Source organism: Sminthopsis crassicaudata, chromosome 4, assembly GCF_048593235.1.
Source record: "Sminthopsis crassicaudata isolate SCR6 chromosome 4, ASM4859323v1, whole genome shotgun sequence".
NCBI classification, from domain to species: Eukaryota; Metazoa; Chordata; class Mammalia; order Dasyuromorphia; family Dasyuridae; genus Sminthopsis; species Sminthopsis crassicaudata.
The window spans coordinates 115,049,177-115,071,075 of record NC_133620.1 but is presented as its reverse complement, the minus strand read 5'-3'; the positions used below and the strand labels follow the sequence as shown (position 1 = coordinate 115,071,075).

Genomic DNA, 21,899 nt, shown 5'->3' with positions numbered 1-21,899 from the left:
TCTCTCTGTTTCTCCCTCTCTCCCTCCCTGTCTCTGTCTCTTTCTCTCTCTCTCAATTGTTTACCCTTTAGATTAACATATCCTCTGAAGAACCTCTCCAGCCTCTAAAAACATTCTTCTTTTTGGTAATGTTGGCAGGAATTAATGGAGAAGACCCTCCTCAAAAAGAAAAAAAAAAAAAAAATCAAACAATAATCTAGGCAGGTGGAAAGTAAATACTGTTTTAAAATAAAAAGTATTTTAAAGCACCTGAACCATTACAGCTGCCAGACCCAGGCTGCAACATTAGAACACGTGGCAATCACCAGCCCAAGATTAGAGGAACGGGAAAGCAAGCGGCGCCATAGGTCCTAGTCTCCTAAACCATTCCCAACATCTCATTGGAATGGAGAAGCAGTTCATGCAAGGTGACAGAGATGGCCCTCTAACTGCTTGGCACAGGTCGTTTCCACTTAACGAGTGTTCAAAATCACACTCAGCATGGAGAAATTCACTCTGACCCTGGACGCCTGCCCCCTGGCACACAGTCACTTACATTTTTACTCAATTACTATTTCTAAGAACAGAGACGAAAGAAATGCAGACCCTCTCTGCTCAGTTATACTGCACGAAAGATTTTAAAATGGTTAGTAGATTTTTCTGTCTGGTCTGTCGGCAAAGATAAAAGCTCTCAAGCACTAGAGGGCACATCCTGTCTCCTCTTGCCCCTTCTATCCCCCTTGCAAACACTGAGATATACTCTCAAATTTTCCAGCCTAGCTGAGAAGTGTACTGAACTCTCATTTTTAACAAGGTTGAAAGCAGGGCCTTTGTAATGAAATGACAAGACATAACCCAAACCAAAAAGAAGTGTCTAGAAAGAAACACTACCCAGGGAACCAGGATAGACTGATTGATCAACCTGTTTACTATGGTAACAATGGATGAAAAAAGAAATTAGCCCAAAGTGGAAAGAAGTTCAAAAGAACAGAGAAAGCAAATGGAAGAAAAGGACAGAAATGATTTGGGTTTGTTTCAGCCCCAAAGTCTTTCAAAAAGAGTTATGCAAAGGATAACAAATCAGACTTTTGGCTCTTGAATTTAAATCTTGACATGAAATTAAAGTGAGTGATTTCACATAACATAAACAGAAAAGAAACACACACACACACACACACATACACACACACACTTTAAAGTGAATCTTGAAAACTAAAAAAAGAACAAGCCTGACTTTTCAGAAGATATATGAGAAGACCTTCCCATCCCATCCCTTTGCATAGGCAAGAGATCCACAAATATTGCACAATATATATATTTTCATAATATATATATATATCACAATATATTTCAACATATTGACCAATTTTGATGATTTTTTCTATTAATATTTTTAATCTTCAAAAAATACTATTTGTCTTATGGAATTGCTATCTAGAATGGGAAAAGATATTAGGGATGTAAAAAAAATCAATAGGAACTTTTTAAAAAAGAAATTGAACTATTTGAAACATATTGCTCCAGAATTGTCTGTCATAAGACAGAATAAAAATAAAAAAATAAAATATCCTCATTTTCAGAATCAATTAAGTGCTTGGTTCTTTTTTTTTTTTTTTCTTTTAAATGATTTTTGGGGCCTATAATCCTAGAGGAGGTTTCTTGGTAATAAGAGAAATGAATCTTTTCAGAAGCCTGATCTTCTGAGGAAACCACAGGACAAGCTACTGTGAAATAAAACATAGTGATTCTTTTGAAATGAGGTTAGGCCTGGCAAATTGCAGAGTAGAGTACCCAAGTGAACTAGTCTTCAGCTGTAGCCATTATCTGGCAAACCAGTTTGAATAGGAATGATAATATTATTTCTTTCTTAATGCTGAACTTTCACCTCTTTTTGGAATCTAACTGGTCAAGTCTTTATTACTCAGCTCCACGGCTAACTGTATCATTCTTTTGAATTTCCACTTTTGCAAAGCTGTTTCAAGGTGCTTTCAGCAAGACTATCTCAATTTTCAATTTATATCTCTAAAACTTAGCACAGTGCTTAACACATAGTGAGCATTTAATAAATGCTTTTCCATTCCAAGTAGGCAAGATACCCACAAAGAAATCTTGGAACATTACCCCAATTTTCTCTGAGATATAATTCAATCCAATAAACATTTATTCATTTATTAATTATACATTACTCTCTTTCCAGCACTCTATAATCTAGTGAAACTGTCCTTGCCTCTACTCCTCACACATGGCACTTTATTCCCCATTATCATGTTTTATACTGACCATTCCCCATGCTAACAATGCATGTCCTTCTCACTGTTACTTCACAAAGCCCCTCTTTCTCCTAGTTCAAGCAAGACCTTCTGAATGAAACCTTTCCTGATTCCTACATCTGCTAATGCCTTCCATAACTACTTAGTATTTTAGTATTTTATATTTATCCATATTTATTTAAGATCTCCAAAGGGCAGTTGTTGATGTGGGACCTGGGTTCAGGAGAGAAGTTAATGCTGGATTGAGTAATGTAAGAATTCTTTGCATAGAAATGATCATTAACTCATATAAATTGGTAAAATCACCAAGCAAAATTGTATAGAGGGAGGAACGAAGAGGACCTAGGACAAAACTCTGGGGGACCCTCACAATTAGTGTACATGACTTAGATGGAGACCTTTGCAAAGGATGGTCAGACAGACTGGAAGAAAACCAGGAGAGAACTGTCACAGAAACCTGGAGAAAAGTGAGCATCCAGGAAAGGATGATAAACATGTAAAATTCCAAGTAGGTTAATAAGGCAGAAGATTGAGAAAAGGCTAGGAGTTTTAGAAATTAAGAGATCATGATTAGAAGCAAATATTTGGAGTATAAAATGCTTTTACCTCTCCAAATCAAAAGAAATTTTCATATGAAAATATAAGTTAATTTGCTTCAGAAATCCACTATCTTGAATTTCAGAATCCTAAGAAAACACTGATCATTTTTATTAGCATAAGATACCTTCAGTAAGTAACTAAACTGTCCACTAAGCTGAAGGTAGGAATGCCAATGCTATTAGGAGCTCCAGGTGATGAAGTAAATAATATTACCATATGCTGCTAATGGTTATTATGTAAGGCAATATTTTACTTCTGAAGAATAGCAGACTTGGTAAACTGGTCTGCCTTTTCTCCCAAGGAGAAATTTAACAGGAATAATCTAAGTTTAGAAGGAGCTATTACTGAGTCCAAAGACCTGTCCATTTGCATTAAATAAACCAAAACCCTTGACATATGATGGCTAATTTATTACGTAATAAAAACTTAGAGCCACCTCATCCCATAATAGATATAAATAAGTAGATAACAATGATAATGATGATTATGATAGCTAATAGTTTTGCTACTAATGAACTCTATGACTTTAGGGAACTCCCAAATGAAGTATATCTGGTCAATTTTAAGGTCCTTTCCACGTCTAAAGTAGATGATTCTTTTATTTTCTAGTTCTTTTTTCTAAATTTTTTAAATCTCCTATATTTTACTCAACTAAGTCTGGTCTTTTAGAAGAGCAATAGGATTATAGATTTAGAGCTAGATGGGACCTTTAAGGTCATGTAGTTCAGCCCTGTTATTTTATAGATAATGGAACCAAGGAAGGCCAAAAGGAAAATGTTGACTTACCAAGGTCATACAAGTATCTAGTGGCATAAATTAAACTCAGATCTTCTGACTGAGTCCAGTGTTTTCCCCACTATACCACACTGACTCCATTGTGGCTAGATTTTCATTCATCCCTAATCTGAGGACTTTCCTCTTAGGGCAGGAAAAAACTCTGTAATTTCAAAGATGGGAGAGAACCACAGAGTTCATTAATTTCTAGTGAAACCCTTACCTGATCTATGAATTCACTCTAAAAGCAGCCTAAAATAGTTGATCATCCAGCTTCTGCTTGAAGACTTTCAAAAATAGGAATTACCTCAATTCATTGAATCCAATTATTAAGACACTTTTTATTACTTTGATCTGAAATCTTTTGACTATAACTTCCCTTTATCCTTTCTCTGATCTTGAAGGCTAAATCTGACTTTTCATTGGTATTGGGAACTCCATGTGGGGAAACTCTAACAATGCATGTCAACATTCTCTATAATTTATAGTCTTAAGAATTTAAAAGGACACTGAGAAAGTAAGACTTATCTAGAATCACATTGCCAGTATTTGTCAGAAGCAAGACCCTCCATGATCCAAGGATAGTTCTCTCTCCCCTATGCCACAAAGCTTCCCTCTAGCAGAAAAGTCTATCTTGTATTTAGCAAATATAAAAATCAATCTTCTAGGAAATAATCATTATAGCAAATGACAAGTATATCACCATTCAAACAAATCCTGACCATTTTTATAAGGCTTGCCTTGTTCCTACTGCACAAAGGTAGAACTTGGAATTTATATGCAAGGATCCTAAATCTAGGGTCAGAAGGGACCTCAGGAGCCATGTGTGATAAAATGAGAAACTGAGATCCAGGAAGTGCCATATCCAAGTCTACACACATTTAAGCCTGTGATCTTGCATTTTTGCCCATGAAGAAGTCAGAGGTGAAGTGATTTGGAAAACTTGACTTTTCTCTACTCAAGTGCCTTAAAAGATATGTTGAAGTCATTAACTGTGCTAACAAGAGTCCAGTATTCTATTGTGATCTGCTACATCGTATTTTCCCAGTCAGAATGCTATTTATTTCAGGTACGGGAAACTGAACAATCCGAGCATTATGGGGGCATGAATGGAGGCCTGTCATTCTCTGTTCTGCAATCAGACACACTACCATATTGTTGCCATATGCTGCTACCAGTGGACATCTGCTCACATATGCTCCCAACAATAAGGAACCATATTGTTTATTTTTAAATCCTTTTTGTAACGCTTACGGAGGGAAAAAACCTCAAATAACCAGTTAGCAAAGACAGGAAGCTACACTGATATAAACTGTTTGCTCCTCATAAGATTAACAAGTCAAACAAAGTTTTCTCACTACTATCTGACCTTTGAAGGAGAGATGCTGAAAATTGTTCTCTTAAGTAGAAACCTCAAACAGAATAACCAATGAGAAAGAAACAGGCAGCGGGACTCTGGCTCCGTTAATACTACTTTCCCCCAACTCTGGTATTAGGCATTTCTAGGGGGATTTAACTCCTTTCCCTGGGAAACAGCACCTTCTTCAGGCCAGTATCTACTGTGTTACAGAATAGAGACAATCTCTTTTAATTAGCTGAACTAGGAATTTCTACAGTCATCAAGTGCACATGAGGTCCATGGGTAGGATAACTACTAAGAATTTCTGTCAAGCAGTAGCCAAGTATACAATTTAGTTTACTTTGAGTAAGTGAATAGAACCTGGAAGAGAGACCGTTAGATACATTTACAGACTGATCAAAAGCTTTCCTCATCTACAGGATAATATCTCCTTTTGTAGGCAAATGAACTAAGATGAATTGAAGCCAGCATCTTCATTAATTCAATTCATGAGATCACAGTTTTATATTGGGAAGGGTCCTCAGAGGCTATCCAGTTCAAGTCTTCATTTTACACAGGAGGAAACTGAAGTCCACCAAAGTTAAATGACTAGTCTGACATCAAATGGATAGTAATTTGCACAGGTGGACTTTGAACTAGAATCCAACTCAATACTCCTGCTGCATCCAATTTGCTCTGTTCTGGATGTGGATCAGACCAATACTATGGTTTAAGTTCAATAATTGAACAAAATGAGACACTTGTAGGTCATTCAAAAGGTAACAAATAAAATGATGTTTTCTTAGCCATAGCAAGAAGGATCTTTAACAAGGACAGTCAAATTGACTCAGATAAGTGAAAGTCTTTTGTCTTAGTTGTTCATCATAATCCACCATCCAAGCACCATGGCATACCTTGAGCTCCTTCTCCTTGCTTTGTACTCAGGAGACCAGGAAGTGATGTCTGAAGCTTTATTCCCCTGAGCCAATGAAATCTGGGGAAGGTGTCCATACCCTTTAAGGAATAACTAGCTCAGTATGAAATATCTTCTCAGAACTCTTCTTCAGGGACAGTCTTATTACTTATATTTTACAATATCCATTTTTAAAGTTTTGTGATGGTTATTCTTTACATTATTGTAGTCATTAATTATATTGTTCTCATAGCTCTGATCACTTCAATTTATATCAATTCATGTAAGGTTTTTTTATGCTTTTTTGTCCTCATCATGCTAGTTATTTCTTAAAGCTCAGTAATATAGACAGGTCTTGCTTTATATAAGTTTACATTATGCAAATTAACATAAAGAATCCTGAAAGAAATCTCATTCCAAAAATACATTCATTTAATTTTGCAGTATTAGAGAGATTTCTATCCAAGGATTAGTTGCTCCACCTGAGATTTCCTAAGAAAGGAAACTTTTATCCTCCCTACCTACTCATGTGAATATCTACCCCTGCCTGTTCCTTATTCTGCCTGTTCCCATCTCTATTTGCTTTCCCCACCAACCTTCACTCTGGGGGCTCTAACCACCACCATCTATATTCTTACTCTTAATTCTGGCCCTGACCCACATGTTCCTCCTGCTCTCACTTCTCTGTCCTAGTCTATTCCCTCCACTTCTTTCTTTCAGCTTCCTTCCCTTCCTTTTCTATTTTCTGAGCAAAGTTATATCATGTAAAAATTGCTTTATGTAGAAATCGAAAGAATGTCCACTTACATAAAATACAAACTATAATCTACTATGGCATTTATGTTCCACAACTTGTTTAGCCATTCTCTAATCAATGGATATCTACTGTTCCTAGTTCTTTGACTAGGACTAGGATTAGACAATGCTGTCTAAATTCTGGGATATGTATGTGGCTTTTCCTTTTGTCAATGGTATCTTTGAGGTATGTGCTGCATCTCTTTTAGTATTACTCAGAAATCCTACAAACTAAAGCAGGTGCTACTATTTCTTCCCAACCCCAACATTACAAATGAAATTCTACTTGGGGGAATCCAACATTAATTTCTTTTAATGGAACACAAGCTTATTGAGGGCAGAGACTCCTTTTTTTTTAATTTGTATCAATGGAACTTTATTCCATTGTATTATGGAATAAATAATATTCCATAATTATATAACCAAAACAATTTAACAAAATTGCTTTATTGTTGTTGTTGAGTAAGTCATGTCTGACTCCTTTTAGTGATCCCATTTGGGGTTTTCCTGGCAAAGATACAGAAGGGTTTGATATTTCCTTCTCCAGCTCATTTTATAGATGAGGAAACTGAGACAAACAAGTTTAATTAACTTGTTCAGGATCACATAGCTAGTAAATGTCTGAGGCCAGATTTGAACTGAAGTCTTCCTTTCTTCATGCCTGGTACCATATCCACTATGTCATCTTACTAGCCCAATAAATGCTTACTGACCCAAAAGCAAGATCTTAATAAATGCTTGTTGATTCATTGGTCAGATGAGTGATCTAGGACAGGTGTGCTGGTACTACAAAATTACTAACACTATACTTCACCCCATCCACAAGGTTCCTGTCTTTCAGGTAATTAATCAGCTTGATAATGATACTCTCTAACAATAGGATCATACTTAAAGAGTTAAGCTAGCATCATTCTTCCCTTTCTGTAGAACAGAAAAACCACAAGGTAGGAAAAATATCCAAGTTCAGAATGTGGATCAGTGTCAGAGCTTAGATTAGCTCAAAGGCTCTGACTCCATGCCCAGAACTCAGTCAACAAATTTAGTAATTTCAGATTTAATGCTAGGGTGATAAACATCTATATGCCTAAACTAGCACACAAGTGAGTGTGATCAAAGGTGCCTACCCCAAAAGTGGCTGAGATCCAGAACAGGACATTCACAGGTTATAGGCTTGAGCAGAAAGATGTAAAAAGAGGCAACTTTTTTTTTACTTCAAAAAGAAATAAGCATGTATGTATGTATACATATGTGTGTGTATGTGAATGTGTTGAAGAAAGGGGAGGAAAGGAAAATAGACAGTTGTGCAATAGTTTTTTGAGGGTGTTCACATATACATATAAACACATACATACACATTTTTAAGGGGTGACAAACTATTACCTTTACTCTTTTCCCAAAAGTAAATAAGATAAAGAAAAAAGTTATATGGACTAAGCCTTCTGTTACTTCTCTCCCTTCTCACCTTCTCACCTTTCATTTGTAATGTTGGGGTTGGGAAGAAATAGTAGCACCTGCTTTAGTTTGTAGGATTTCTGAGTAATACTAAAAGAGATGCAGCACATACCTCAAAAATACCATTGACAAAAGGAAAGGCCACGTACATCATCAAATGATTTGTCTATTTCTTCACCAACTGATCTAAATTTTCCAAAAAAAAAACTGCCTCAAACTGTGGGTATTGTATCTCAATCTAATCTACAACCAGAATAAATTACCCCATCTTTTACTGACCCAGTTAAAATAGCTGCTTAATTGCAAATAATAAACAAACAAAAGAACAAAAAGAAAATAAAATATCAATGGTATTTTTCTTGCCAGGAATTCAAAGCAGGATTGTGAGAAGAAACCAGTGGGGGAAAAAGAGAGATAAAAATAAGTCAAAAAATAGAAGAATAAAAGATTGTAGAAGTAGGAAAAGCCAAGATGGAAAAAATGACAGATTTACTGCTACATTTGGTACAGTGGGAACAATCACTGATAGTCAGACTTTACCCAAGAAGCATTGAAATTACAATTACTGAAGTGAATCCAAAACTTTAACAATTAAACAATCTTTCCCAGAACATTCCAATTTGTGCTGCAGCAACAAGAGAAGGTTTAATGCTCTTCAGTGTATTTATTTTATTTTATTTTATTTTTCTAATCCACAACAGCATGGGATCCTCTTTCAAAAAGACTTGTTTTTTTGTAAAGATGATGCACTTTCGGTCACTTGACAGAGTCCTTTTTCCAAGCCAAAGTTTGCATTCCCTATCTCAAGATTAAGTAACAAATAGGAATTCTTACAACAGCCTGAAGTTATGAATGAATGGTTATTTGTGAACTAGCTTGTCAAGACAGATGCAGTATTTGTCAGAGTAGTGTGGGTTAGATATGGAGAAAAAGAGCCAAACAAACAGAGCCAAGATCTAAGTCACAACATTTGCCTTCTTTTTTGGTTTATTTGTTTTCAAGAGACTAAAATGATGCTACATTTAAAATATACATAAAAGCTAGTCATTACTTTTATACACCTTGCTTTATGTTTTTCTTTTTCTTTGGGAAAAAACAGTGTCTGTTCCTCAGGCATAAAATGTCTGAATCTGCTTCAAATTTATCTTATAAAAAAAGTAACTCAAAAGAACTTAAAAAAAAAAAAAAAAACAGTGACAAGTCCTCATTGTGAACATAGAATCAGCACATCTGCATTTGAAGGTTAGTATATGTTTCGAAACTGGTTTCAGATGGTTGAGCTTCACAAAAACCAACAATTATTTCCCCTTTTTTTACTTGATTCTCATTAACTCTCTCTAGCTGTTAAGAGAAATTCAATCTACCCATTTCTGTTTTCCTTAACACATGACTTAGTCAAGTAGTCAGAGGTGACTGAACAAACTACTTCTATCAAGTTTCCTTTTGACCCACACCATGCTTTCCTTGTTGTTGTTGGGGTACCATGAGTATATATAACAAATAACTGATGCATAGCCCGTGCATTATTCTACTCTCATGTCTACCTGAGATCAGGAGACAGAGAAGATGACTATCAAGACTTTGGCTGTACTCCCTTTGGAGGAATTGGGAGGACATAGACAAGAGTCACACAAGTTGGATTTCCATTTTCACCAATGAATTCTCCTTAAAAAAGATTCTGACTCCATTAAAGTATAGAAAAATGTTTTCCTTACCACTAACAATTACAAATTCCTAAGGACTCAGAACTTCATACCTCCCCATTCCATTACAAGGGAAACATGTGCCAATGAAGGGGTTTCAAAAAATTGTAATAAGCCAACTAAGATGTGACCTTAAACAGAAATAGCTCCAACTGCTCTTCTGATATTTCAGCAGTATGGACAAGTCATTTAACTTTATTTCAGAGCCTCAGTTTTCCCATCTGTAATATGAGTACACCTGAAGTATCTACCTCATATGAATAATATGAATACACCTGAAGTATCTACCTCACAGCATTTTTGTGAGGCTTGAATAAGCTCATGTATATGTAATAAAAGCTTTGCTACATTGTGTACATAAAATGTTTTGCAAATCTTGAAGCACTATGTGACCACATTAGTTTTCCTCTCCGATCTTCCTGTCTCTTTTTTCCTGGGAGATTGCTTTCCATCTCTTCCTTTAATGAACTTCACTCTTTCCAATATGTTTTCCTCTCTGTCATTAATTTCTACCTTAGCTTTTAATGTAGTTCTGGCAGCTTTGGCTATCTGTTGCTTTTGGAAGTGATCGTGATGTCCCTCTGAGCAGGTACTGTTTAAGTGTTTTGTCTTCGTATTTACAAAGCAGAACATTACCAGGAATATAAGAAGCACTGAATAAATGTATGTTGAGTGACTAACTGTAGCCCCCTGAACTGACAAATTCATGCCATCTCAAGTTTCTTAATTGTGGCTGTCAGGATTTGAAATTATGGAGAGGGGAATCTGAGGTTTGATCAAGGTGATAGATAATGTTTATGCAGGGGTACGAAGTTTACTCAGCTTGCTTTTATCCCAAGGTTCAAGGCATTGAGGGCTTAGGCAATAGGTCAAATCTTGGGACTACAACACCTAGGATACTAATTTTATTTACTAACACAAAACTCAAAGGAAAAGACAGGTTTTATGGCATACATTTAAAAGTGTACATGTTAATATGAATTTAAATTCATCTTGATGTGAGATTTTGCAAAGCTTCTGGAGATAACTGAGGATATCCCAACATGTCACAGAGCCAAGACTGCTCAAGGGCAGTAAGTTACCACATGCTCAAAAGGGTTGGCTTCACTACAATTCTAGATGCTACTGTTGTCATATTAATAGATTTTTACATTCCATCTACTGTTAGTTCTCTCAAATAGGTGTAAAGTCTCCCCGAGGGGAGACAAGAATGGGTCCTTCTCTTTGTTGGGAATCCCCACAGCATCTATTATTGTGCCCTGCTCAGGCATAATAAATTCTGGTGGGTCAAGTGAATCAATGGTATTACCAATGAGGAATCCAAAAGACAAATAAAGTTAAGGAAACCAATTTTACTCTCTTAGCAAAAGTGGTACAATGATAGGAGGAAGAAGTTTCCAATTAAAGAACATAATAAGAAATTTCAATAACCTGTGTCTCTTCCATCTCTAAATGGCAGAGAAGAGTTAATTGTACTTAATGAGAGAGGAAATGAGACAGGGGAAAGACGAGTACAAAGACTTACCCAAGTTTTATGACTAGTTATTCTGGTCAATATAAATATATATTTACACACACACACACACACATACATATATATATATACATACACAGATATATATAACATATAATTTTTTAAAACAGAATTCAAAGACTATAAATATAACTCGCTATTTTTGAGTGAATATCACTTAATATCAGTAACTCTTCTACATTATTTAGTTTGTTCCCTTGATCTAACAACTAACTAGAATGGGGAAGAGAATGAGTGCCAAATTCTTCAATTTTCTAGCTATACATTAACCCCAGACCATGAGTCAATCTAAGGATATTGGAAGCTCCATACTTGGAATGAAATAATAAAAAGGGGAAAGACAGTCCTCGGTTGGTCACAAGGGTCACTTGTTCCTGGAATTCTCTAACTAACTAATCCTCTTCTTCAGTTGAGTTGAAGGGAAGTTCTCACCAATTTTACTGGCATCACAACTACAGGTAAGAGCAGATACAGTTTATCTCCCTCTTTCTACCACCTCTAAATCCCATCCCCCTGTCATTCTACAAGTGTCAAAGGCATTCTTGACAAGAGAAATATCTCAATAAACCAAGATTGAGTCTTCCTACTACACAGACAGCAATACAGCAAATTTCAAAATACATTGCAAACAGTGCCCAGTGAGTTACTATATCAAATCCTCCCACCTTTATGTAAGAAATTGTTCTAGGTTTCTGCGTGACATACTGACTAGAAAAAAAAATATATATATATATATGTATATGTATGTATATGTATGTTTAATTACTACACATGCAGTATTTCATATTAACAATCAGGGTGAATACAACTGAGGAATTGTGGGGGAAAGGGCAAGGAGGACTTTTTCAGAGGAAACAAAAGGCCAGGCCAGTTCAGGAAGAAAGTTGGTTATGCTATAGTTCAGCATCTACTTCTGGACTTTCAAAGATTAAAAAAGAAATAAAAAACTGTTTTGGTTGAAGGTAGGATGCAAACTGACTCTAAACAAATGACTGAGGCAAACTTTTCAGTCTAAACAAACCTGTTGAGGCATCCCTAACATGTTATTGAGAGGGGGGAAAGAAAGAGAGAGGGAGGGAGGAAGGGAAGGAGGTAGAGAAAGGAGAGGAGAGGAGAGAAGGGAGAGGAGAAGACAGAAAGTGACAGAGAGGGAAGAGACAGAGAGGTGAGAGAGTCAGTCAGAGAGGGGAAGGAGACAAAGAAAGAGTCACAGAGACAGACATACACAGAGAAAAGAGAGAGTACCTGAAGAACATATAATTTTCAGACTAAAAACTGCCTTTGTTTTTTAAAAAATAAAAATGCACACCATGATAGTTTTTAAATGACAATGGGAACATTTTTTGATCTTTTCCTGGGGCTCCTTTTCTCAAGCTATTCAGAGCCTTAAATTCCAGTTTTTTAATGTGGAAAATACTCTGAGGAGAAGGTCAATGTAAGTAGAAAAAGCACATCTAGCAAATCCACCCTATTTCTCCTGGATCACATCAATCCCTGAAACCTTATATTAAAATAACTGAAAGAGATGCTATTTCAGAGGTCACCTTCTGTAGGATTCTGAGTTGAAGAGGGCAGGGAAATAATATGAATTTTCTCATTAGTGTAGTCATATGGGGCAGTAGAAAACATGGGCAGTGAGAGAGGGAAAAATCTGGGAAAACTGGGTTCAAGTCATACTTTCTGATACTAAAATATGTAATGATAGGACCCTAGCTAAATGGTGCAGTGGATAAAGCAAAGGCCTGGAGTCTGGAAGACTCACCTCCCTAAGTTTAAATCTAGTCTTAAACACTTGTTAGCTATGTGGCCCTGGGCAAATTACATCTCTGTCTCAGTTCTTTAGCTGTAAAATGGAGATAATAACAGTACTATCTCTTAGGATTATTGTGAAGATCAAATGAGATAATGATAAAGTGCTTAGTATATAGTAGCTCTATGTAAATCAATATTTAATGTATTTATTATTATTTATAACCTTTGATAATTATTAATTAATAACCTTTATTTTGCTTTCTTTAATCTACTATCCCTTCAGTCTCTAAATGTATTCTAGTCCTTAAGTAATGAATGACCTGGGAGTCAAGAACCCAAATTAGGCTGACTCCTCAGGTCAGTCAACAACTGGAGGTGGAATCTTCTCTTCGGCACATCTCAATTTCTTCCAAGAAAGCAGTCTGGCATATTTGGGCACTTTTATATAGAAAATGAAATAAGCAATCCAAGTGTCCCCAAAGGAGCTGGGAAAGGGGTAATAGTCTAAGGTCAAATTCCACTTCTAAATTCCACCTGTCACTAAAAAACTATGTGTCCTTGAAAAAAATAACTTTGCATCTTTTTGTGTTTTCTTTTTACCATCTGTAAAATGAGAGCATTGCATTGGATGATTTCTGAAATCCCTACCAGCTCCCAGAGCTATCATCCTGAGAAGTCAAAACCTGATTATGCCATCCTATATATAGACTGTAGGGGTCACTGTGGAGACATAAGTGCTCCCAGCACCAGTCAAGGAATTGTATTTGTTCCCATAATAGAAGTCATGGTTTCCTAATAGTTCATATGATGACAGACTAAGACCCAGTTAGAATCTCAAAGCTCATCTCATGCAACTACCTCATTTTATAGATGAGAGAAAATGAAGTTAAGGGAGTAACTCAATAGCACAGATGATAAGAATGTCAACAGGATTCAAACCCAGGCCCTCAGGTTTCAAAACCCCTACTATGAGCTGAGAAAGGCACCAAGCCATCAAGCCTTACTACTGCCTCACTACATTTATGTCTCATTATTTCAGTTTCAAAATATTATATTTATTTTAAGTTATGCTTTTAATCTTTGGATGAAGTGAAGAAGGAAAGGGAGAGAGAGAAAGGAGAAGAGGGAAAGATAGAAATGGAGAAACAGAAAGAGACCAGATGGGAAAGAAAAGGGAGGGGAGAGGGAGAAAGAAGAGGAAGAAAGATAAAGGGAGGAAATCCTTATCCTAAATCAGTAGTGACCTAATCCAGAGTCACCACAAGTGGGCTGCACAGCAGTAACAACACAGAGTAATGATGCAATATATGAAGGGAAGGAGAGAAGTTTTTGCCAAATGCATACCAGTAACTCAATTATTCTGAATTCTTGAAAAATCAACACCTTGGAGATAAAGCCAAAAACACTTCTGCATCCAGTCAGTAATGTTTTCTTTCATTGGGCAGTGGGCCAATATAGGGTCAATTTATATGTAGAAAGCAGTATTCATGAACAGAGTGCTCAGCTACACTCCCTAAACCTACCACATTATTGACACTCACTCTACATTCCACAATGTCACTAGGAAAGATTAGAGGCAGGGGAACTTCTAAGAGGAAATGTTTAAAATTCATGTGAAACAATAACAAAGGAAATTTCATTGTGAGTTTTTAGGCTGTATAGTTTAGTCCATCCAATTCAACATGATTGAATTAGCCAAGTGATGACTGACTTATTTTCATCGGTACCTACCTTGGCCATGTTCACTCTTCATTTGTACTGCTTGTTTTTTATGAAAGTAAAATTTGAGACACTTCTTTATTTTCCCTCCTAATATTGACTAACAAGACATGAACGCTGTTAGGCTCCCTTAGAAGAGATCATCAATTAAATTGAATGAATGAAAAAAGGCCTTGGTAAGTAAAAATCACAAGAAAAAACATGCTACAGAAAAAGAATTTAAAAACTCCCATTTACCTAAGATAGCTTTCTAATTATCCTTTTTCTTCAATTTCTAAAGTAATTTTGGTGCACAACTGCATTTTAAAAGGCACTATGGCTTAGTATATAGGAAGATAGTATAAGGAGCCAGAGGACCAGAGTTCTTTCTAACCAAAGTTTATTCCTTGTTTCCTGTGTGACTTAGGCAAGTGACTTAACTTCTCTGCTTCTGATTATCCAATTATAAAATGGATAGAGGGGTAATCATATCTGCACAGCCAGCTTTACAGGATTGTTGAAAGAATGAAATTAGAAAATACAGGTGAAAATACTTCAAAAATTGCAAAGAAACATACAAGCATACAGTATTAATTATAATTACTATCAACAAAAGATTACTGGAGAAAGTAATCAGAAGTGAATGTAAGGGGGAAAAAAATGTGCCATATCATAGTATAATAAAGCAACATAAGAAATGAAGAGATTGTTACAGTTAAAGGGAAGAAGGAGCAGAGAAGAGGAAAGGAAAAAAGTTTTAGACCTTTTTGATTTACCAAGCCCTTGGGTTATATTTTGATTGTTAGTAGTTTAAGAACATCAAGAAACCTAGTGAATTTGGAGCAATCTTTCTGAGTCATTCAAACCTTTTGCAATATCTTTGGAGTAGATGAACCTTGAATCTCAAAAGGATTATCAAAAGGACCAGATGTCCCCTTATTCCCTCTGTACAAACTATGGATAAACCTTAGTATAACTCTACTTTGAGCCTTAAACTAACAGCATGTGAAAAGATTAATATGAATAAATTCAAAACTAATCAGAGCCCTCCTTTAAATGTTGACACAGTATTATTTATATCCTATACATACCTTCTTGACTAAAATTCATCCCAGGAGATTGGCACCTGGCCAGCTCTATTCATATTTACTGTATTTATATAGTACAGTTGGCCAAAGATAATATTTAAGACAAAATATGCCTCAGGGCATATACAATATCTCTTATATTTTTGCTTTTAAATCTCCACATTGCTAAAAATATTTAGTATGAACTTTATAAAATGTCCTATAAAGGACTATCTGCAATCTGTAGTGATATATAGCTGGCTCAGTATAATTAAAGCATTATTTGTAATACTTATGCCAAAGTCAGTCACTGAATGCTAATAACTATGTGGTTTAAAAAAAAAAAAAAAGGAATAAAACCTGAATTAGTAATCTTTCCCATGCCTTCATCTCTACAGCTTTTGACCTTCAGCAAATGCTTTGCAAGAAATGCCAATCTCTTTTCCCACTTCCCCTTCCATTCCATGGCTCCTTTCAGAAATGAAAAAAGTAAAAACTATGCAATACAGTTCTAAATGGGAAAACTGGTCTGTTCTCCAAAGCTGGTATTTTCAACTGACTCCTTAAAAATTTATGGTGGGGTGATTTCTTCCTTTCTTTTCTTTTTTTCTTTTTTTCTTTTTTGGAAGGATTCATATAATCCAGCATAATTGGAAAGTACTGGAAAATCAATTAACCTACTTTCTATAAAATCATCCAGGCTTTACATAGTAGTACCCAATCTGCCACTTACAAAACCTGCTACTAAACTGCTGTGATGCACCCTGTTGGTAGATGTCTGGATTCTATGTTACTTTCTCTGTTAATAGACCTATACCTCTGAATGCCATGATAATATTTCAGATACATAAATTGGCCCTTTACGGGAAAGTAGTTGCCTCAATTGAGTCTATATAACATGCACCGGGCTTTTTCTAAAACCAGGGATTTCCTCCAACTATAAAGGAAAATAGGTTACTGGGAAGCTGTGGCCTTTAGCTTCTTAGAGCCAAGGTTCTACTGGGAAGAACTCTGGATGGACACATTCTTCTGAGATAACCTGGTATCTCTAGAACAATTAGTTACAAGTTAGAAATGTGTCCAACAACTAAGAGCAATTTATTTTAGCTTTTGTTGCTAAACGCCTAAAGCACGACCTGTTCAGGCACTAGACCGTGTGCTTTTCTGTCCACCCAAGTACCAGCAGAGCTGTTGCACGTGCCGGAAAAAGAAAGCTGGCCTGATTCCTCACTGTCTCCCTGGTATTGCTACAGCTTGCAATGCCTGCTTTCCGAATATCCCGTTGGCTCCTCCCCAAGTAAAAAGGCTTATTTCCCTGGGGATAGCAGGGGTGGCGCTCATTTCTCATAGCTGTTGTTGGAGGGTGCCATAATTACAATAATAAAATCATCCTGCTTGCCAGAATGTCCCGAACCCGATGCTGTCATTTCACAATAAAGAGAGACAACAGCGGTAGAAGAAAGGCTGCCGAAAAGGCAGGGGTTCAGACACACTGGCTGTCATTCTGGGACCATCATCTACAAGACATGACAAGCCATAAAGCAGCGACTTGTTAAACTAAAAATAAATATATTAAAAGATGCACCACCCTGCAATTAGAAACTCTTGGATAAAGTTACCAAGATGGCTGTATTATCTATTTAGGCAAGACACAGAGATTTTGCAAAAGCGGCCAACAAGTATATAGGACATGGAAAGGGGAGGAGAGAAACGAGCAGCCAATGAAACGGAAAGGGATTGGGACTTGGAATACAGTAAAGCTGAAGGATATCCCCCCCTTGCTTCTTCCTGGTATTTAACCCTCTCAGGTATCACAGGAGGCATTTTTAAAGAAGCTCTCTCAATCTATTTCAAGCTAACAGCCCCATTCCCTTCTCCCCGCCTCCCTCCCCCCAAGAACTCCACAATAAATCATTTCACTCCAGTCACTACTGTATGCCAGATGGATTTGAGGATATGGCAATCCAGCACAGTCTAGGAGCAGGAAAAGCTCTTTTACTCCCTCTTAGATTTAGGAATGCATCATCAAAACAACTGCCGAGGGCAAATGAAAAAGGAGTTAGCACAAACAAAGGTTGAAAAGAGAGGACTAGGTATAAAACTATTAAGAAAAATAAATAGCAAGAGTTTTCTACTAAACCATTAGCAAAACAATAATGACCAACTGAGTATGAGTGGCTGGGAAGAGAGGTGAGGCACTACTCATTTGGGGGGGAAAGTCGACTTAAAAACTCAAGTACTAAAAAAAAGTTTCCATTTCCTTATGAATGAAAGACCTGAAAGTGAAATTATAAAATTGGGAGGAGGAGGAATAAAAAGGGGGAACTTGCACTCATTTTCTGGTGGCAAGGGATGCATTGAGGAGGTCAAAAACAAAGTTTAAAGCGACATCTTTTTTTAGAGGTACTTTTTGAAATTGATGTTTTTAAGTAGATATATAAAGAGATACAATGGAAACGGATTAAAAAATGTTCCATCAGATTCGCAGTGGGGCGGGGGATGGGGAGAAGCAAATCTTCGCCCTCCCCTCCCCTAATTTTTTTTTTTTTTTTTTAACCATTCAAACTCCAATTTGGTAACAAACCTTTCCGCCCAAAGAAAATAAACCTACCAAGATTTCTACAGTCAACTCTGCCTCTGGGGAGTGTGGATCGTAGATTGCTGAGGAGAGCTGCCTCCTAGCCAATGGACCGTGTGATGAATTTTCAGGAAAGAGGAAAAAGAAGAGCGCAGCGGAGGGAGTTTCGGAGGGAAAGGAGGGAAGAGAATAGGGAGGGGAAAGGAGAAAAGCAGAAAAGTAAAGGTACAAAGAAATTGCCTTGAGTTCCCAACTTTAAAGAATATTTGGGTCAGGGAGGATGGGGGAAAAGGAAAAGGGGAAAAGATAGTTTGAGCAGAGAAGGAACTCGGGAGAGAAGAGGACGATAAGAGGAAGTTTGGAAGCACCGGGCACCTCCAAACTTCAGACACTCAAGAATTAAACGCAGCACTTACTTTCCGAATAGTAGGGCATGTCTATTTTGTAAACCTCTTTGGCATAGTACTCCTCGTCGCTCCTCTCCCTCTCGCAAGCTGCTGCCCTCCGGTTGGCTTTCTCCTGGAGCAAGTCCCTGGTACTGTTGTAAATGGAGATCACCTCCGGGGGGACCTCCTCGGGTTCGGGGTACTCTTCAGGGGGGCTGGTAAGCTTCAGCTTGCTGAGGATCTGGCCCCGAATCGCCTCGATCCTCTTGCGCATGAACTGATCCATGTCGAGTGTACTGCAGGTAGAGAGGCTCAGCGCCACGGTGACCAGATCCAGGGTCAGGAAAACGCTTAGGAGATAGTAGTGCATCTTTTTTTTTTTTTTTTTTTAAAGAATCGGAAGGGGGAGTTATAAAGGGAGGGGGTCTTTAAAATGGAAAATAGATGAAGATTTAAGGAGAAAAATCAAATCAAGCACGTAACTTGGCAAAGCAAAAATATTGACCAAATGACCTTTTTCAAATTGTCTAAAAAAAAGAAAATGTGAGTCTTCAGAAGAGTGGCAACATAAATAGGGGCTGGGTAGTTGGGTGAGTTAGGGAGAATTCTGAATTTTTCTTTTTTTTCCTTTTTCTTTTCTTTTTTTTTTCTGTTTTCTTTTCCTTTTTCTTTTTCTTTCTTTTTTTTCTTTTGGTGGGGCGAGGGCAACGGGATGGGAAAAAAGAAGGGAAAAGTCTCTTAGGCAGAAATCATCGAGCTGAAGGACGAGGGGTTCAGTGTATCAGTGTCCAGCCCGGAGGGGCGAACCTGAACTCGTCTCCTGCTGCCAAAGTGAGGAGAGATGGGGAGGCCCCAGAGTTGGCAACTAGCAACCCGACCGAGAGGGGTGCGCCGGGATGCTGGGGGTGTGGGAAGGAGAAAGAGGGATGAAAAATTAAAAAAAAAAAAAAAGGTAGGGAACAAGCGGCAGCTCTCCCCACTTCCACTGCGGGCGCCGATGTCTCTGGGAGAGAAGATACACACCGAGGCTGCAGGAGTAGCCGAGAATCGCACACGTGTGTGTGTGTGTGTGTGTGTGTGTGTGTGTGGTGTGAGCGCGCGCGTGTCTGTGTGTATGTGTGTGTGTGTGTGTGTGTGTGTGTGTGTGTGTGTGTGTGTGTGTGTGTTGGGGGAGAGCCCAGAACACCGAGGGGAGGCGGGGTGCACTCCGCTTCCCACCCCGCTCTATCCTAGTCCGTAGCGGGCAGCAAAGGCGGCGACGATCTTCGCTCCGGGTGCCGCAAGCTGTTGCATGCACCCCGGGCAGCGTGCACCAACCCGGCCTGGGTTACTTCTTGGAGCTGCAGCCGCCTCCTCCTTCTCCTCCTCCTCCTTCTGCTCCTCCAAACCAAACTGTAACCCAGCTACAAACAAGCCACTGCCCCGGCCGCCGCCGCCAACGCTGCCTTCGCCGCCGCCGCCGCCGCCGCCGTCTTCTCCTCCTGGCTGTCCGCAAAGACAGCGGCTTGGAAGTACTGGTTGGGGAGATGCTTTATTCCTAAGGGGGGTGGGGGTTGTTTTCGGTGGGTTCCTTGCTTTTTCCTTTGGATTCCCACCTCCCCCTTTCCCCAACCTCTCTCCGTCTTTGGCTCGCTTGACCAGTCTTCCCTGTGTTATTTTCGAGCACTTGCCACCCGGAAAGTCAAAGAATCTCTCCCGCTTTCTTTTCTCTCCTTTTCTATCAGACAACCCTTTGGTTCCTTTCCTGAATGGATTGGAAGACCGTTATACTCTGTTCTCCATTTCTCTCTCTCTCTCTCTCTCTCTCTCTCTCTCTCTCTCTCTCTCTCTCTCTCTCTCTCTCTCTCTCTCTCTCTCTCTCTCTCTCTCTCTCTCTCTCTCTCTCTCCTCCCCCTCTCTCTCCCTCTCCCTTCTCTCTTCCAGCTCAGCTCAGAGGGAAACTTTTGCCAGCAGATAACATCACGATCTTGCCGGGGAAGGGAGATTTATAAGTTCTCCTTGAACCACGTGTTTGCCTCCAACAAAGTGACGTGCTGGGATTGCAGTCTGAAGTCCTCCCGTTTTTTTTTTTTTTCTTGTTTTTTTTTTTCTCCTCCTTACCCCCAGCTATTGAGTCTCTCAGAGGCGCTGATGGGGTGTGGGATTGAAGGAGGAAGGGATAAGTATGAGTATAGAAGCTCTTACAAAAATGATTAACTGCATTTACTTTATAAAGTTACTTTAGGCGGTTCTTCTGGAAGGTTAGGCTTGCATATACCCTACATTCATTATACCTTCTTTCTGAAAGCTAGGGACTTCATAGTTTCAAATTTAAGTCCTTCATCCTCATGGCAAAATATGTTTCTATGTTATGCACATGTATGTATAAACATATACACATATTTGTACACACACACACAAAGAGACACTTCACCTTTTATCTGCTCTATATTCAATCTCCCAGCTTTTCCAACTTGCTCACCTAGGGCACACCTAAAGAAAGTCCTGTCTTCACCTATCTCAAATTCTAGATTCTGGATGACTCTCATTCTCTTCAGTTGTTGTTTAATCCACTATTTAGCTCCCTCTTCACCTCCTCCTGTGGTCAAGGAGTTTGTCCTTCAGGTTTTTGTTTTGTTTTGCTTTTCCCTATGATCATTCATCTGGTGTCTTGAGTTCTAACTTTGCTATCTCCTGAAAGGAGATTGAGTTCTAACTTAGCTATCTCCTATCTACACACACCTTATAATGTTCTACCTTAGTCTCCTCTTTTGAAGAAATGAAAGATAAAATTCTGCCAGTTAACTTTGTTCTTTTCTTTTCCTTTTTACTAATTAGATGATAATTAAAGAGGTCAATCTGGTAGGAAGGGCTCCAACACTTAGGAAGGTTAACTATCCCATTCTCTGAAAAATAATGCTTTCCTTCCTTGCAACACAGAAAAACCACAGGGCACTAGTCACAGCTTTTAGAATTCAAGTTCTAGATATGAATAGGGTTCTGAAGGACATGTGACCAAAGTAGCCAGTAAGCTAAGGGAGATCCTGCCACCACCCTGTAACCAAAACAAAAAAATAACA

The 21,899-nt window shown here is 38.1% G+C and overlaps 1 protein-coding gene across 1 annotated transcript in view; it reads right to left on the bottom strand.

Moving 5' to 3' along the window:
• Positions 1-19,351, bottom strand: part of TGFB2 (transforming growth factor beta 2) — a 90,244-nt gene extending 70,893 nt beyond the window's left edge. Inside the window, exon 1 of the mRNA XM_074309188.1 lies at positions 18,871-19,351. Within this exon, the coding sequence (XP_074165289.1) occupies positions 18,871-19,210 (340 nt within the window). The 5' untranslated portion in view covers positions 19,211-19,351. The remainder of the gene's footprint in view (positions 1-18,870) is intronic.
• Between the last annotated feature and the right edge of the window lie 2,548 nt (positions 19,352-21,899).